This window comes from Eurytemora carolleeae, unplaced genomic scaffold (assembly GCF_000591075.1).
Source record: "Eurytemora carolleeae unplaced genomic scaffold, Eaff_2.0 scaffold657, whole genome shotgun sequence".
Taxonomy (NCBI): Eukaryota; Metazoa; Arthropoda; class Copepoda; order Calanoida; family Temoridae; genus Eurytemora; species Eurytemora carolleeae.
The window spans coordinates 94,469-111,474 of record NW_019396559.1 but is presented as its reverse complement, the minus strand read 5'-3'; the positions used below and the strand labels follow the sequence as shown (position 1 = coordinate 111,474).

Genomic DNA, 17,006 nt, shown 5'->3' with positions numbered 1-17,006 from the left:
CAACACTGTAAATAATAATTATTATCTACATTTTTTACACCATGATTCAAATATGAGTAAATCAATTTTATTTCAATTCTAGTATGGTTATATTATTTATATTAAAAAACAAGGATTACAATATAAAAAAGATTTTAGAATGTATATTGCTATACAGTATACATATTACATACATGTGTTTACACTTTCTTAAATGCATTTGTAATGTTTTTACATCAGAATATTTGTACTGTGGGTTTCAATAAAGGAATTGAGTCTTTGCCACAAATTCAGCTTTTGTAACACCTATATCACTATAACCTTATGATGTAAACCTTTGATATTTCAAACTTACATTATTTGATCTAATAGCATTCATAGTTTGAAATGTTACGACATTGGGTTGCAACGATATTGAAATTAGAAAATCTGAGCTTGTTACAAAAACTCAATTCCTTTCAATAAAATCACCCAAAAATCAATTATCAGGCACTGAATAGAGTACATATTTGCCAGGGATTAAATATTCTGCAAATCACTCCTTCTTATAAAAACAAAATAATAATATACACAATGTGTAAAATTTAAAAGGAATTAAAGGTCTCCAGGTTTCATTTTGTTAATACAATGTATGTTATCACGTTAACAAAACCAATATATAATAACTAAACCAGGTCATACATGCTGGATATTCTTACAAATCTAAGAGACAAAACGTGTTCAATTACCGTTTTATCAAATCATCCAAATCAAAGATTATTCCAATGACTAACTTCTTTAAGAAATATTATTGGTATTTTTTTTAATTAAAAAATCAGCATCTCCGTTAATTGTTTTATGGACTTATTTAAATTCTTCATTTCTGCTCGTAAAGTAGTTTATCATTGGAAACCAATATCTTTTTAGTAATGAGAGATCACATAAAATTACATAATGGTCACAATTTCTCTCAAAGAGTAAAATTGCAAAGTAGGAAGGGTTGAATCATTTTAAATTTAAGGTTTAAAAAATAAATCAGAGATGGAATTTAAAGAATTTGAGCCGCGGTTTAAATCTTCCAAAACCCGGTTTAAATTAAGCGCCGGCTTAAATCTTGAAACATTTGATACAATTTTAAGTGGAACCAAGCGTATTTAAGCCGCGGTTTAAATTTAAACCGCCGCTCAAATTCTTTAAATTCGGCCACAGGTTTTTCTTCTTCTACGACATGATGAAAACCCGGAAAAAAATTCACGAATTTGTTTGGTTTATATTTAAAAAGAATTCACTGTCTACTGCATGAATTGTTCTAAATTAGACAAATTGTGCCGTAACAATTCATTTTTTACTTTTAAACGGGTACCAACATGTCAAAAAGTACTTTATTACCAAAGGCAAAATAAATAAATAAAAATTTCCAGATTAGAAAAATCCTTCCTTTAAGAGCTTAATAATCATATTTTTACATTAAATTCATCAAATATGCCTGCTGTATTTAAAAAATTTGAAATGTTTATATCGATCCAGATTCCTGCTCTAGTTCTGACATCTGGGTTGCAGGTCTAATCAAAGAAATACAACTATAGTAAAAAAAATTTTGAATGGAATAAATGAGTGAGTCAAAAAAGTGTGGTTAGCGGAGTTTGGTGCAAATTTGTACTTTTTTGTGCAACTCTCCTGAATGGTATTTTTCAATATTTTTTGGAATTTTTTTTGGCCGAAAACAAAATCCGCGAAACTTTTCTCTCTCTCAAAATCAAAAGTTCAGAAAAGCAAAAATGTTGATATACATTATTTCTATTTAATTCTAAAATTTTATAAATATTGATTTATTTTTCGACTGAACTTCGTACATTTAGAACTTTAGAATATACTGAGAAGAAAGGAGCTAGAGAATTTAAATAACTTTTCCTTAAAAATGAGACCAGAACGAAATAATATATACACACTTTTCTGCTTTACTGAACTTTTGATTTTGAGACAAAAATTTCCATAAAACATTGAAAAAATACCTAACAGGAAAGTTGCACAAAAAAGGTACAATTTTGCATCAGACGCCGCTAATCACACTTTTTTTTTACTCACCCTGTAATATACAGGGTTTTATCTTTAGGGATATAAATAAAAAAGAGAAGATAAACTAAAAAAATATTTTGGACATGATATTTAAATATATTCTTTAAAATTCTTTCTTCGATCTCGCAGTCGAATATTAGCCCGCACAAGACTAAGAGCCTAATACATAAGCTAATCAAAAAAGATTCTTTTATGTACTTTGTAAGTACTAAGTATAAAGTAGCGTATACTAATCACTATTAAAGACTAATAAAAAAATAATTTTAAAACACTTTTTTCGGTAAATACGATCGAGCATGCAAATGGCCGAATTGAAAGAGAACCCAGATTCTTTCTTTTTTAATGGTTCGTTTATCTACCATGGTATTCTTTATTTAAAGGGTCAAATAAAGTTAGTTTGTAACAATTATCTATTAAAGTTACCTTGACACTCTCCTCTGTCTAGTCTGAACTAACAAACCATTTCCTCTAAAAACCTTCAACTCTACTAGAGCCTTCTTTAACAATTCTCTAAATACACAGGGTTAAAAATAAATCTACAAATCGTCGAAAAAACAAAGTGTCCATAGACTATCTTGACAATCAGTTGGATAGACTGTTTTCTAAATTGAAATTAACACTTGCTGCGATGATCCATACCTTTGATATTTAAAACCTTAACTATTTGATCTAGCAGAATTCATAGTTTGAAATGTCAAAGGTTGCAAGCAGGTCGAAACATGATTAGAAAATAAAAGTAAGATGATCATAAAAAAATTTAAAGAAAAATATATATTGTCACCTGTTGGGAAGAACTTGTAGAAAATGTACGAGAAATAGAGCCCCAGTTATTAAGTTAAATGTATCTAAACAAAAACAGACAATTTTTATAAAATCAGTTGGAGTAGCTAAAGAGTATAATTTAAAGAAGTTGACTTATCTTTTGTATTGCAAAGGAATTGAGTCTTTGCCACAAACTCTGAATTTATAATCCCTATATATCTGGAACCCAATGTTGTAAATCTTTGATATCTAAAACTTTTATTATTTGATCTAAATGAATTCATAGTTTGAAATATCTAAGGTCTACGACATTGGAATCCAAAGATATAGGGTTTAGAAAAAGTTTGTGGCAAAGACTCAATTCCTTTTCACTAAAAAAGAAATTGTCAGCATATAAGGCGATGAAACATAAACAAACCAGAATTTGACACTACAGACATTTTTTTATAATAGAGGCCACATATCAGACATTTTTTATAAAAAAAGATGCCATATATCTGACATTTTTGTATAAAATAGAGACCACATATCAGACATTTTTAATATAATACTGGGCACATATCAGACATTTTTTATATAATAGAGGGCACATATCAGACATTTTTTATATATAATAGATGCCACATATCAGACATTTTTTATATAATACAGGCCACATATTAGACATTTTATTTTTATATAATAGAGACTACATATAAGGCATTTTATAATAGAGGCCACATATCAGACATTTTTTTAGATGATAGAGGCTACATATAAGGCATTTTTTATATACTAGGCTTTTAATTGCAGCTTTATCTGTGAGCATCTTCTCTTTGTACAGTATAAAACAAAAACAAAACAAAATTGCGGATTTCGTAATATATTTTCGCACATTTTCAACATTTTACTAAAATAAAAAAACTTTTAAGCACAAATTTTTTTAATTTTGATCATTCATAAACCTTCCCTGGGGTCACGTGAGGTCCCACACAAAATTTGGGCCCGATCGGTTCAGCCGTTTTGACGTTTATTGGATACAAACAAACAAACAGACAAACAGACAGACAGACAGACATGCCAAATTTATATATAGATAGAGGCCATATATAAGGCATTTTTTATATAATAGAGGCCACATATCAGACATTTTTATATAATAGAGGCCATATTTCAGACATTTTTTATATAATATATATTCTGTACAGTGTCGGAACGTTGAGGACACTCTCAAGAAATTCTCAATAACATTTTCCATGTTATACCTAGAATGTATGTTAACCAGATGACATCTTTCGCCACGTTGGTCCAGCTTAATATAAAAAGAACGATCTGAAAATATTGCGTTTATTTATTTTCTTGATTTGTTTTCCAACTGTGCGTATAAATTAAAACAACATATTTCGCTTTAAAAATTAATTTAATAAGTTTTACCTCAGCTATCCAGTTGATTCCCATAAACAAGAACATTTTTGACAATACGTCTATTTTCTGTTTGTAATCCTTACTCCTGAATTTTAAAGAAACATGAAAAAATCTATGTAAAAATCATCTGCTGAAAATATTTGCACTAAGGAATTGATCACTTGCCACAAACTCTAATTTTCTAATACCGCTTCTTTAAAACTTGATATTTTGAACTTTGAATATTTAATCTTACAGAATTTACAGTTTGAAACATCAAAAAGTTTGTGAAAGATTTTAAAGCAAAATTATTGTTATACATAAAACAGCTAAACAATGTCTGTACAACACTTTGTATTTACTCTATAGAATAGTTTATCCAAAAGATGCACAAAGATTTTGAATTCAAATTATTCTTTTCTATAACTTCGTGATAAACAGTTTATATTTTCTCAACTGTGACAGTAACCTGAATTCTTGTGATCTTGGTCTCCAGACTCCACAGAAGAATCCATGTGCAAGGGAAATAAACATGAAGAGATTAATCAGAAGCATTATTAGAACAGGAAGATGAAAGTATAGAAGCATAGGAAGGTAGTTTTGAAGAAAACAAGATTCCTCCCCGATACTAAACAAATAAAAAGATATAAATAAATCAAAATCTAATATATTTTTCTATTAGTAAATTAATAGTTTTGAAAATATGATTGTTTACCCTGGATGAATGTAATGAGGAAGAGAAATAGCTTCGTTTAAAACATCATCTGCAAGTATTCCACTTATTCTGAATTAACAAACCCTTGATTGAGTTGTCTACTAGACTCACTGGACTAGACATAAGAAAGGAACTGAGTTTTTGTCACAAACTCTACTTTTCTAATCTCTATATCCTTGCTAGCCAATGTCGTAGACCTTTGATATTTCAAACTATCATCAGATTGTAAAGATATAGGGATTAGACAATTTGAGTTTGTGGCAAAAACTCAGTTTCTTTATTAAGTAGACGCAGAATGAACCACAGAAAAAAAACATAAAACTTTTTCAGTACCAAATAAAAGAATTCAAAACTAAACACAGAATAGTTCTCGGATACGTAGAACATAATCCAGATACTTAGAACATAATCCAGATACGAACAAAGAAAGAATTTAAGTAGAAAAAAAATTAACCTGGGAGGAGGAGGGTGGGTTTCTGAACTTGTCGTCCTCGATGTTCTGAGTTGAATTGTAAGAGTGAGAACAAACATAAGAAATGGGAACCCAACTATTAGGGCGAAATTCAAACAAAGAATCTGAGTTTTTCCCACAAACTGAAATTTTCTAATACCTTTATCTTTGCAACCTGATAATACAAACCTTTGATATTTTAAACTTTGATTATTTAATCTAACAGAAATCATAGTTTGAAATATTACAGAAATAGGGATTGGAAAATTTGAGTTTATGGCAAACGCTAATTTTTTTCTTGTTCAGATATTAATCTGATGGAATCTTTTCGAATTAAAAGAATAGATTGCTTATTTTTTAATAATTTGCATAATATCCTCACTCCACAGACTAAATATATAGATAGATAATATCAAATACCTAAAAATATATCTTTAACAATAATTAGGACTACAAATTAATCACCATGAGTTGATTCTATTTTCTTTCAAAATAATTTTTTTTTCAGAAAATGAGCTTCAAAGTTAAGAACATCTCAAAGCTTTCAATATGAACTTAAAATTCTAATTTCAAAGTCTAGAATAGTTTAGTATTTTTTTCTACGTTTTAAAATAGTTTCTCCTAAAATATCTTATGAACAGTAAATTGTTTTTTTTTTAAATGGCGGAAAACCATTTTGTAAACAATCAAAAATTAGAGTTGTTTGAATAGTTCCCTGAAAAGAGAAAATACCACTGAACATTTGTAGGGGTAGATTCATCTATTCTGCGTAGATATCTGAAAATATAAAGTTTTTTGTATTAATGATTCAGGGGCCGCATATTAAAAAGCTTTTCCTAAAATTCAGTCTGTTGATACTATCAGAAGGTAGCAAAATCTATTATCATTCTTTGTGGCAAGAGAGTAAAAACATATGCCGCATGGACTTCTCGGAGGCACTAATGTCAAATATTTAAAAAGAAATGAATATGCACTAATAAAAGGGAACACTTTGAGAGCGCACTTCGAACTCGGACATTTGACATACAAACATACATCGCAGCTTTACATAGATGTAAATAGAAAACCTAAATTGAAGATCTTGTAAGCTGATTTAGCAACACTAATATGAATTGTTAGTAAATCTAAATAAATTCTGTATTATGAAATTTACCTAAGTCTGTTCCAAAGATCAAAGCTTATACAAGTCATCCAGCAGAACATAGAAAGCCTAAACAAAAAAAAAATCGCTGCAGAAATCTCGTTCAAACAATAACAAAGTGATTTGGAAACTTTGATATGCATATCATCTTTCTAATAAAGTTTAAGTAATTTATAATTCAGACCTTGTATAAAAAATAAAACTTAATATACTCTGGCAAAGGAGTCTAGCGCTTCAAGAATTCAAATTAAAATCCTATCCTAAATTTTTGATGCAAAATAATCCGATTTCTAGTGTTCTGAAACCGGTTAGTTAAAAAAATCTTCTTAATTCAGGGAATTATTATATCAAACTTTAAACTTAAAACAATTAATTTAATGTCTCCTTTTTTAACGCTGAAATATGATAAAGAAAAATATTATTTAAATATCACAAAAATGTTAGAGGTGTAAATATTTAAGATTTACCCAAAAAACTGAATAGCAAGGCCTATAGTTAAACAGCTAGCTTTATCCTCACTGAAATCCTGAAAAAAATTCGATATATATATATTATAAATTAAACATAGAAATAATTTTTAAAGACTCTGAATAAATCAAAAAGTAATTATTGATTATATTTTTACATTATACATGCATGCCAAATGATTTATAAGTTTCTATTGATTATACTCTCCTGAGAATCCTAGCTTGGACCAAAATATTGGCTACGTACAGTAAAATAAAAAGTGTGATTTGTGAGTCAAAAATCCACGAAACTTTTTTTTCAAAATCAAATGTGTAGAAAATAAACTGAACAATACATCGGATCTGTTTCATTATAATTTTGGGGATCTTTTATGAACATATCTATCAATTGGTCTGAATGATCTCAATCATATTTTAGGATTGGATAGAAATCATCTATCATTACACTTTTTTTAGTTTCAATTTTAACGGGAAAAAAGTTTCGTGAGTTTTTTGTGGTACCATGTAAGTTTAAAAAATGAAAACAACATTCTAAAATATTGCAAAATACCAATAATAAAAATTTCATGAAAGGTTTTTTTTGGAAGAAGCAACACTAAAATTACACTTTTTGTAGTGTATATGTATAAATTTTCTTTGTATTTTAGTATTCGTGATTTTTGTTCGGGTATTTTCTGTTTCCGGTTATACAGGGTAACCCGCAAATTATGAGAATTTCATGAGGGAAATTTTACGTTAAACAAGGGTGTAGACAGAAAGAAATGTAGTAGGGGCCAAATTTGCCCGAAGCGCAAAAAATTTGTGTTGCCCCCCCCCCTAGGAGGAGCTCCTAGGGGGGGGGCAAAATTTGAACTGTAAATACAAAACATTTGGCTTCTTGGATACTTTAAAGGTATAAATAAAGTATCATTTTATCTCTCCTTCAAATAAAACTAGCAGAAAAAAACAGAGAACTATTTTTTTATGTTCTTTACTCTTCAGTTTCAGATTTTAAAAGTGTGATTGCTCTGAGTTCTATGGGGGGCACTGTCCCCCTTATCCCCCCCTGTATACGTCCTTGAGTCGTTAAAATGTTAAATTTTGGCCTTAATTTTAGTGCTTAAAGTTTTACTTGATAATTTGGCAAAAATAAGAAACAAGTTTACACCTGCATGAAACCAAGAATGTAAGAACAAAGACTGAACAAATTTCGTACAATAGTCTCTGAAGTCTCTTTCTTTGTGGGTAACCCTGTAGAAAAGTTTGTTAAAATCTCCATCAGGAGTTTCGTTAGATAAAATGTACAATGCAGAAAATTCTACGTCATTTCAAATGTCAAATAAGTCATATGAGGTNAAATCTTAATCCTCTCATCCCCCCGTGCCATGTCATTACCTGAATTCCAATATCCGCCCTTTACCCCCTTTTAGTTGATCAGCTGACTCTGCCCCTGCGCTACCGTCCAAGAGTAAGATGAGCGCACAGGAAAATTAGAACTGCCAATGTATTTTTTATGAATCATGAGGGCGATATCTGCAATCCTAACTGCAGTTTTCTTACTGAAAACTATTGGCGCTGGATCAATCCTAATTTGTCCAAAATGTGCTGAATTTGAGGAAAAGTTAACAAACCAGATTTTAAATCATACATTGTTGAAGCGGATATGGAACGGAGAATGTTTAGATGACCAAGATTGCCTGAAGAATATCTCTCATTGTGAACGAAATCTTTCTTTATCCTCCATAGGGTGGTGTGAACCCAATCTTAGCAGTTGGCTTCTCCTAGTCTTGTTAATACTGCTGCTGTCTAGCTGTTTAGCTATCTGCTGTTGCTGGGGACAGTTTACACTGTGTTCCGGAATAATTGATTGTATAGTGAGACAATTTGACTTCTGAGAATATGTAACCAGTTAATTTTCATAAAAATGAACTGCGTTCAATTAGAATCTAGTCTCAATAAGCCTATCTATCTGCGTCGTTTACCACGACCTGCGTAATAGTTCCGGTCATTATTACAGACGCAGTTCCAGGAGACTGATAAAGTTTACAAGAAGAGGGGTGTTGATATTTGGAGGCAGTAATATAACAATCAGCATAAAGTGAACAAGAAAGATGATAACAGACAATCTTTACTTATTAACTCTGTTGCTCTTCATTCCGGAAGGCTTTGGAGTCGACGATGAATGTGCAGTTGAGGAGAAACCAAGAACTGAGACTGGAAAATATCTGGATCCCATATGGGGAGGAATCTGCTATGACAATGATACATGTATATCATATCTTTCTGAATGTGAATGTATAGATCTACCCTATGAGACTGCAGTATACGGAGTATGTCGACCCAGCTTTCTTAGTCTGATGCTCGCTGGAGTTCTAGCAGGCCTACTAACCTACTCCATTGGATTAAGCGCTTTTATTGGATTTGTTTGGTTGGCGGATATAATCTTCACAAGTGCATCGGTAGCTTCATACCTCATATTCAGTTTGATCATGAGCTTAATAGATGTTCTGGTCTATTGGTACTATCAAATTTACAAGGTCATCTCTGGGATTCTCAAGAGTATAAGAGAGGCACATGTTGAGTAGCAATACAACATACTGACAACTCCAATTCTGTGTATGTGTTGTTGCTTAATTTTTTCTGTTGTACTGATTTTTTATTTGTAGATTTATGTCATAAAAATATCATCCATGATTGTTTTGTTTAAACAATCGCTTATATGTTTTGAGAGTGAATAATAAAATAAACCATCATATAGATTCATACCTTGCGATTTATTGATACAACTAAAAGTAGATGGATACAAAACTTGAAATTAGATATAGGTAGAATTAGATACAAACCTTGAAATTAGATAAAGGTAGAATTAGATACAAACCTTGAGATTAGATCTAGGTAGAAATAGATACAAACCTTGAGATTACATATAGGTAGAACTAGACACAAACCTTGAGATTAGATATAGCTAGAACTATATACAAACCTTGAGATTACATATAGCTAGAACTAGATACAAACCTTGATATTAGATTTAGGTAGAACTAGAAACAAACCTTGAGATTACATATAGCTAGAACTAGAAACAAACCTTGAGATTAGATATAGGTAGAACTAGATACAAACCTTGAGATTAGATATAGCTAGAAATAGATACAAACCTTGAGATTAGATATTGCTAGAACTAGATACAAACCTAGAGATTAGATATAGCTAGAACTAGATACAAACCTTGAGATTAGATATTGCTAGAACTAGATACAACCCTTGAGATTAGATATAGGTAGAACTAGATACAAACCTTGAGATTAGATATAGGTAGAGCTAGATACAAACCTTGAGATTAGATATAGGTAGAACTACCTTGAGATTAGATATAGCTAGAACTAGATACAAACCTTGAGATTAGATATAAGTAGAACTAGATACAAACCTTGAGATTAGATATAGGTAGAATTAGATACAAACCTTGAGATTAGATATAGCTATAACTAGATACAATATCATTAGATTCCAGAAAACTCCACATTTTATCCTCGGACCTGGTTGCTCTCTAAACTCTCTAAAACATGAATTATGAGTATGAAAGCACCATAATTCCTGTATTGACGTGAAGATTGGTAATACAAAAATGGTATGAAACATGCATCTAAATATATAAAGTTGTAATCACTGTTTGTTTGTCTGATCATAACTTGGGAACCACTTAACCGATTTGCCTCAAATTATGATTGGAAAACTAGGAAGACCCACGGGAATGTTCTTAGTTTAGTTTTGAGATTATAAGTTAGGTAAGTCACGACTTTAATGGCGAAAATTTAGTTTCTCGGTAAAATAGTTTATGTGCGGATAAACGGCGGGAGTAACTTTTAGTAATTTTGGCATCGCTGGATTTACAAGCTAGTACTTAATAAAGTTCGGTTATCGATCAGAAGTTTTCTGTCGTAGAATTTTTTTCTAAAATATTTGAAAAGGTTTACTACATGGACAAAAAGTATTTTTTGTGTCATGCGATTCTCAGATTAGAAAACCGTTTTAAATAGTTTAAAAGAGGTTGATCAAGAAAACTCATCAATCGTTTTTTGGACCGTTTTCCAGTCTTAAATATATTTTTTTAAATATGATTTTAGGATTAAATTTTACAAGAGAGATGTTTTAAGAAGAAACCTTTTTAAACATATTTTGATTTTTACTGTACCCTAATGATTATTATATTCCTACTATTTTACTGGGACTGGAAAAAGCATGTAATTCCATGTTTTTACGTGATCATAAAACTCAAATTACCTGACTAAAATATGAATGATGATGAGGATTGCTAAGGAAAAGAAACTGATTAAGGAAAGGACAATTTTGAAAATTTTTCTATTGTTATAGAACTCGAGAAGACAAAGATGAAGAGAGACTCCTTTCTCGTCCTCCTAAAAAAATTGTCGTTTAGTACAAACTTTAGTACAAACTTTAGTACAAACTTTAGAAACTTTAGTACAAACTTTAGTACAAACTTTAGTACAAACTTTAGTACAAACTTTAGTACAAACTTTAGTACAAACTTTAGTACAAACTTTAGTACATAGGATAGTGAATAATTTATTTAGAAAAGTAAAACCATTACAAGTTTTCCATCTGTGAATAGAAAAATGATCATGAATGATTCTTGAGCTTTTAATTCTTGAACCCACCTCCTGGTGCAAGCAGTACTCGGATAAATTTCGATGTATTCCATCCACACTCATCCTCCTTGATGCATCATCATACCCAAAGTGGCTAGAATAAAATCAACTAATAAAATATTCATTCATTTAGTCTATTACGGAAGAACCAAGATAAGTACTCATTTAATTTCTGTCCGATGTTTCTGCAAAAGAATTTTATATAATAATAGAAATCAAAAATTAATCTTCAAATTTTTATTTCGGTTTCTTAACTGCCTGCACCCCTGCCCTGTAATATCATTCTATTCTATTCAAGATTTATCAATAATTGTTAATCTCCCTTTCATTTATCAGGAACTCTTTATTTAAGATTTTAACTTTTAATTCTTATTGTTTTAAAGACATTATAAATCCTTATATTAACATACCTTTCGTTGTATTTATATATGTATTTTTCTTGACAATGTTGCTCTACGTATACTCTGAAAATAAATAGTGCAGGTTAAACAATGAAATCTATGTATTTTATGTATCTTGGTCCATCACAATCACCGGATTTTAAATCTTATGTATATATTATTACTCAGTTTATGTATACAAATCTGTATACAATATTTATACAATAGAAATATTTCTTGAAAAAGAAATCAGGGGCGAGATTTAATGAATAGCGGGAAGTAGTTCAGTAGACATTGGTAAATATGGTTGGTTCCACTTAAAATTGTATCAAATGTTTCAAGATTTAAGCCGGCGCTTAATTTAAACCGGGTTTTGGCAGATTTAAACCACGGCTCAAATTCTTTAAATTCCATCTCTAGTCCCAGATCTGAGATGTGTTTTTAAATATCAACATAGACATATTTTTCCTTCAATTGATAATTTAAGCGTCGTCAAAAAAAGAAAATATTGTGAATGTAAAAAATCTCTTTGAATTAAAAAATCTATTCTGAACAAACGATTAAAAACGTCTAACCCAATTTATCCAATATGCATATCCTCCCCCCCCCCCCTCTACAAATTTAGACTGTCCCTTGTGGTTACCGTTTTCGTTGAATGATAGAACAAACATTTGATTACGCATTCAGAGAAACCAAACCAAGGAGATAACATTTACTGTAGCAGATCAAGGAAATTGGAACAGAAGTATAAAAAAACACGTTGTGATTCAGAGGAATAGCTTAACCGACAGACACTGTAGACTGATTTATATAACTTCTTTAGAATCTTGTTTTATTAGTGAAATTAGGTCATGATAGTTTTTCCAGTATAAAATATATTGATATACATCATTAAAGAGATTTTAAAAATATCTTTCTTACGTTTCAACACTTGAATCAGAAGTAAAAATTCCAAAAATCAAATTTCAATTAACCCAATTATCTTGAAATATGTATAATTAAATCCTGTCATATCATCACCACATTTATTTCAATGATGCGTCAAAATATTTTCATTAAATATACAAATGTTTTATTTAAGGTTTGAAAAAAAATTTACTTACTTTTGATAGGTTTTATTTTCTAATGCAAGTGTTTTCCCATCAATGTCAGATGTATGACACACACTTAAAAAAAAAAATTTAATTTTAATATTGTTTCAATAAAATTGTATTAATCAAACAGTAAAAAATTCTAGTATCACATAGGGAATAGGGAATTGTAATTATAAATATGTGACCTTTTCTGCATTGTAACGTAAAAGATCCCCAGATGTCATAATTTGAACTTCTCACTGAAAAATCTTTAAATGCTTCTCCAAAAAGCCACGAATACAATTAGTATGTTAGAAGGAAGTTGTATAAGACCCTCAAATGGAAATCAACCAGTGCAAGGATCCTTCTAATTTTGATGCGAATCCGGATCCAGTAAAAAATGGATCCGGATCCAACTTGTGCCACTAATAACTATGTAAGATAGTTTAAGTAATGCAGTACACTGTACATTATTAGGCAGGATAGTTTAAGTAATGCAGTACACTGTACATTATTAGGCAGGATAGTTTAAGTAATGCAGTACACTGTACATTATTAGGCAGGATAGTTTAAGTAATGCAGTACACTGTACATTATTAGGCAGGATAGNAGAAATCCCAGATAAGGTAATTAAGAGTTGCGCCGAAAGCGAAAATTTTTTTACCTGAAAAACTTAAAAAGGGTCAAAATAAATAATGACTAAAGACTAAAAAAACTAGATTTTAAACTTATCACACATTATAGTTTATAAAGATAGATATTTTGATTATGTTTTCTTTCCATGACAAGCTTCTGAGTAGTTTTTTTTTGCATTAAAACAAAAAAAACTGGAGGTATATAATATAGAGATTTGAGTTGAATTATAAATAAATGTTTTGCTGAAAATTTTCAGTTTTCCCAAAACTAAAATTCGAAAAAAAATCCCCTAAAAGCTTGGGGATGAGTACAAACAGCTTCTCCTGAACCTGGCCATATTTTATATATAATTTCAATTTGTCTCCATGCTACTTTTTCCTGTACGATGGTTCGTTAGAATCATTAATCTAATAAAAGAAGTGAAATTGTTAAAAAGAATGATTGAAACTGCAGTTGAAAATAATTATCCGGTGGCCGGCAATCCATATCAATTATAATACGTATATATCTGTATATATAAAATTTTAATCTCTGTTTGTCTGTTTGTTTGTCCAATTATAACCCAGGAACCCCTGGACCGATTTGCCTCAAATTTTTGATTGGGGAACTCGAGAGGCCCACGGAAATGTTCTTAGCTTGGTTTTAAGATTCTTAATATAGTGGGTCGACTTAAATAGCGAAAATTTAATTTCCCGGTAAAATCGTTCAAGTGCGGGTAAACGGAGGAAGTAACTTTTGGTAACCTCGGCAGCGCTGGGTTCCCAAACTAGTATTTGATAATATTGATAATACCTTACACAAGGCTCGTCACACTTAGAACAAACCAGTGCAAACGCTGTATACGAATCTTCATCTAAAACATTTTTATGAAATATTTTATTGACAAAATATGCTAATCTTAAATTATCACTTTCTAGAAAAGTTTCTAAATGATACAAATTTTAATTATTTTACAAATTTATGGCAATGTGATCTTTAATACTTTGAAAAGAACTTAAAAGAAGTGGTCAACTTTATTACAAGTGATTATTTAACTATAAGTGCCATCAATGATTTAATCCGTTATCTTGGTAGTGATGGAGTTTTCTGACATTCACAAGTACCTTTCTAGCAGAGCCAAAACGCAAGAATATCAATTTACAGATAAAATAAAGATAATTTTAGGCTTTAAGGGTTCTATTATAAATCTTTAATGGCACTCTATAACTAAAGGGTCACTTAAAGTTAAGTTGATACACTGCAAAAAGATAATTCTCCCAGAGCCAAGGTACTAATGCAAGGAAAGTTATTTCATAGGTGTACGTATTTTTTTGTACTGCAGTGTACTGTGTTTGGGCGGAAAAGTAAACGCAAGACAGATTCCACAGCCTGACATGGAATCCATTTCCACAAAAATAATCTATGAAATATTCTGGTCGTAGGGAACTGTTATTTGAATTATCAAAATTATCAAAATTAAATGCTTTAATTCTCCACAGATACTAGACGAACACTGATGCATATATTCTTGTATACAAATTCCGCCCAGCGAGAACTGGTTTCAATATGAACGTAGAGTGTACACAACCGCAATTAACTTTCCTTGCATTATTACCTTGCCCATGCTGTGTAACTGAATATGTCATTTGATGACATGATTTGTAATTAAAATTATTTTATGAAAATAAAAAGTCTAAATAAAAGTATATCAAACCTTCAGCTTTGAATGCCCAATCCAAGCAAAAAAATTCTGCCTCATATTTTACTCTTCCTGCTAGTAGGCTATATGTTCTATACCCTGCACAAATATATAGATTTTAGTAATGGTCAGTCTTTTGCAACAATTCGTGCACTGTTCGAAGAACTCTAACATTTGTAATATCAAAGGTACCGAGAAAATTTTGTTCGAAATTATGAAAGAAATGTTAGGGATATAAAAATTTTTCTATTTCTAGTTATTTTACAAAATCTTATTTAGAAAATTTTTAAAGTTTAAATAAAATTAAGTCCTACAGGAATTCATAAGCCATGGTCATTAAACCCATTATTACTTATTCAAATTAATTTGGATCTTTTACGCAGTTCACATAATGCAATAAAGAATGAAAAAAACTTTACTCACAATTTTTACTTTAGACAAGGTTCGATATAACAATATAATTTCATTGTACATTGAACAGCTACATTAAATGAGATTTGTTTTGTCATGAACCATAAAATAATATAAGTTACCAGGATTTGTATTTTTAGAAAATAAGACACTAGAGTTTCTACTTCCATTGTAGAGTAAACGGTTTTCTACTGGACAATTCAATTCATGTGTTCCATTGAAAGGAATTGAGAGGAATGGAATCTGTTCATGTTCGTCTAATGGTAGAAGAGGAAAGGTAGGAAAGGTTATGTTCTGGATGAATCCCATCTTGTAGTTCTGAGGTGCAGGTCTGCAGGTTTTATAATATATATCCAAAACTTCATTCTCCAGACAACACTTTTTCACACTTTTCAAGAATACAAACATTTAACTCAATAATGTTTTGGAAAGATTAAAAAACTAGAAAACTTACAAAGTTGTCACTAAAATTACAAACTTAGGAAAATTTTCTTTATAAATTACAACCTTCTCAAATGTTTGGTGTTAATAACAAAGTTTTAATATTCTTGCCTGAGAATACTCGAGTACAAGTCTAGATAAGTGAGAAAGATGATGAATTGTATTTGAATCCTCCCCATCATACTGTTCAATCAAAATCCTACCGTTCATTCAAAAAAACCTATGTTTTGATGTCTGCTAACATAGTTCTTCACTGTTTATTTGTAAATGCAGTCTCCTGAAATATCATGGTTCTAGGATGTGCGCCGCAGTATAAACCTACACTGAGCTAAAACTAGATCTGCCTGGATACCTTTCTGCACTAAACACTGTTGAGGCCTGGGCCAGCAGCACCATCTGTAGTAGTCTCGTCAAACGAGAAAATAGAAGAAACTATCTTGTGTTTCCCCAATATCATCTTTTACATATTTATCTTCCATTTTTTTCAGTCCAGTTTGTACTACCTACTAAGTGATATAATCCAGACCTTTCCCATCTCCCCTTCCTTCCTTCCCCTTAACGATCATCCACTCCATTCCACTCTTTATTTTAGCTCCCTTCAACTATTTTCCTATCTGGACCTTTTCTTTAAACCACGCTTCACTATCCAATCAGCAGACCTTTACACCCACCTCATCATATCCATTCAGCTAACCTTTAAACCCACCCCATCATATCCATTCAGCTAACCTATACACCCACCCCATCATATCCATTCAGCTAACCTTTACACCCACCTCATCATA

The 17,006-nt window shown here is 30.7% G+C and overlaps 1 protein-coding gene across 1 annotated transcript; it reads right to left on the bottom strand.

The window, feature by feature from the left end:
- Positions 1-1,100: 1,100 nt before the first annotated feature.
- Positions 1,101-16,587, bottom strand: LOC111705504 (uncharacterized). The gene is made up of 20 exons (XM_023478079.1): positions 16,333-16,587; positions 15,903-16,168; positions 15,385-15,468; positions 14,484-14,544; positions 13,086-13,148; positions 12,013-12,066; positions 11,612-11,696; positions 11,217-11,350; positions 10,398-10,491; positions 6,954-7,012; positions 6,499-6,555; positions 6,061-6,122; positions 5,349-5,442; positions 4,895-4,963; positions 4,649-4,807; positions 4,210-4,285; positions 4,041-4,107; positions 2,816-2,879; positions 2,458-2,544; positions 1,101-1,520 (listed from the first exon to the last, which is right to left on the bottom strand). Exons 1-20 carry the CDS (start codon positions 16,401-16,403, stop codon positions 1,472-1,474), a joined length of 1,755 nt encoding a protein of 584 aa, XP_023333847.1. The 5' UTR covers positions 16,404-16,587; the 3' UTR covers positions 1,101-1,471.
- Positions 16,588-17,006: the final 419 nt, after the last annotated feature.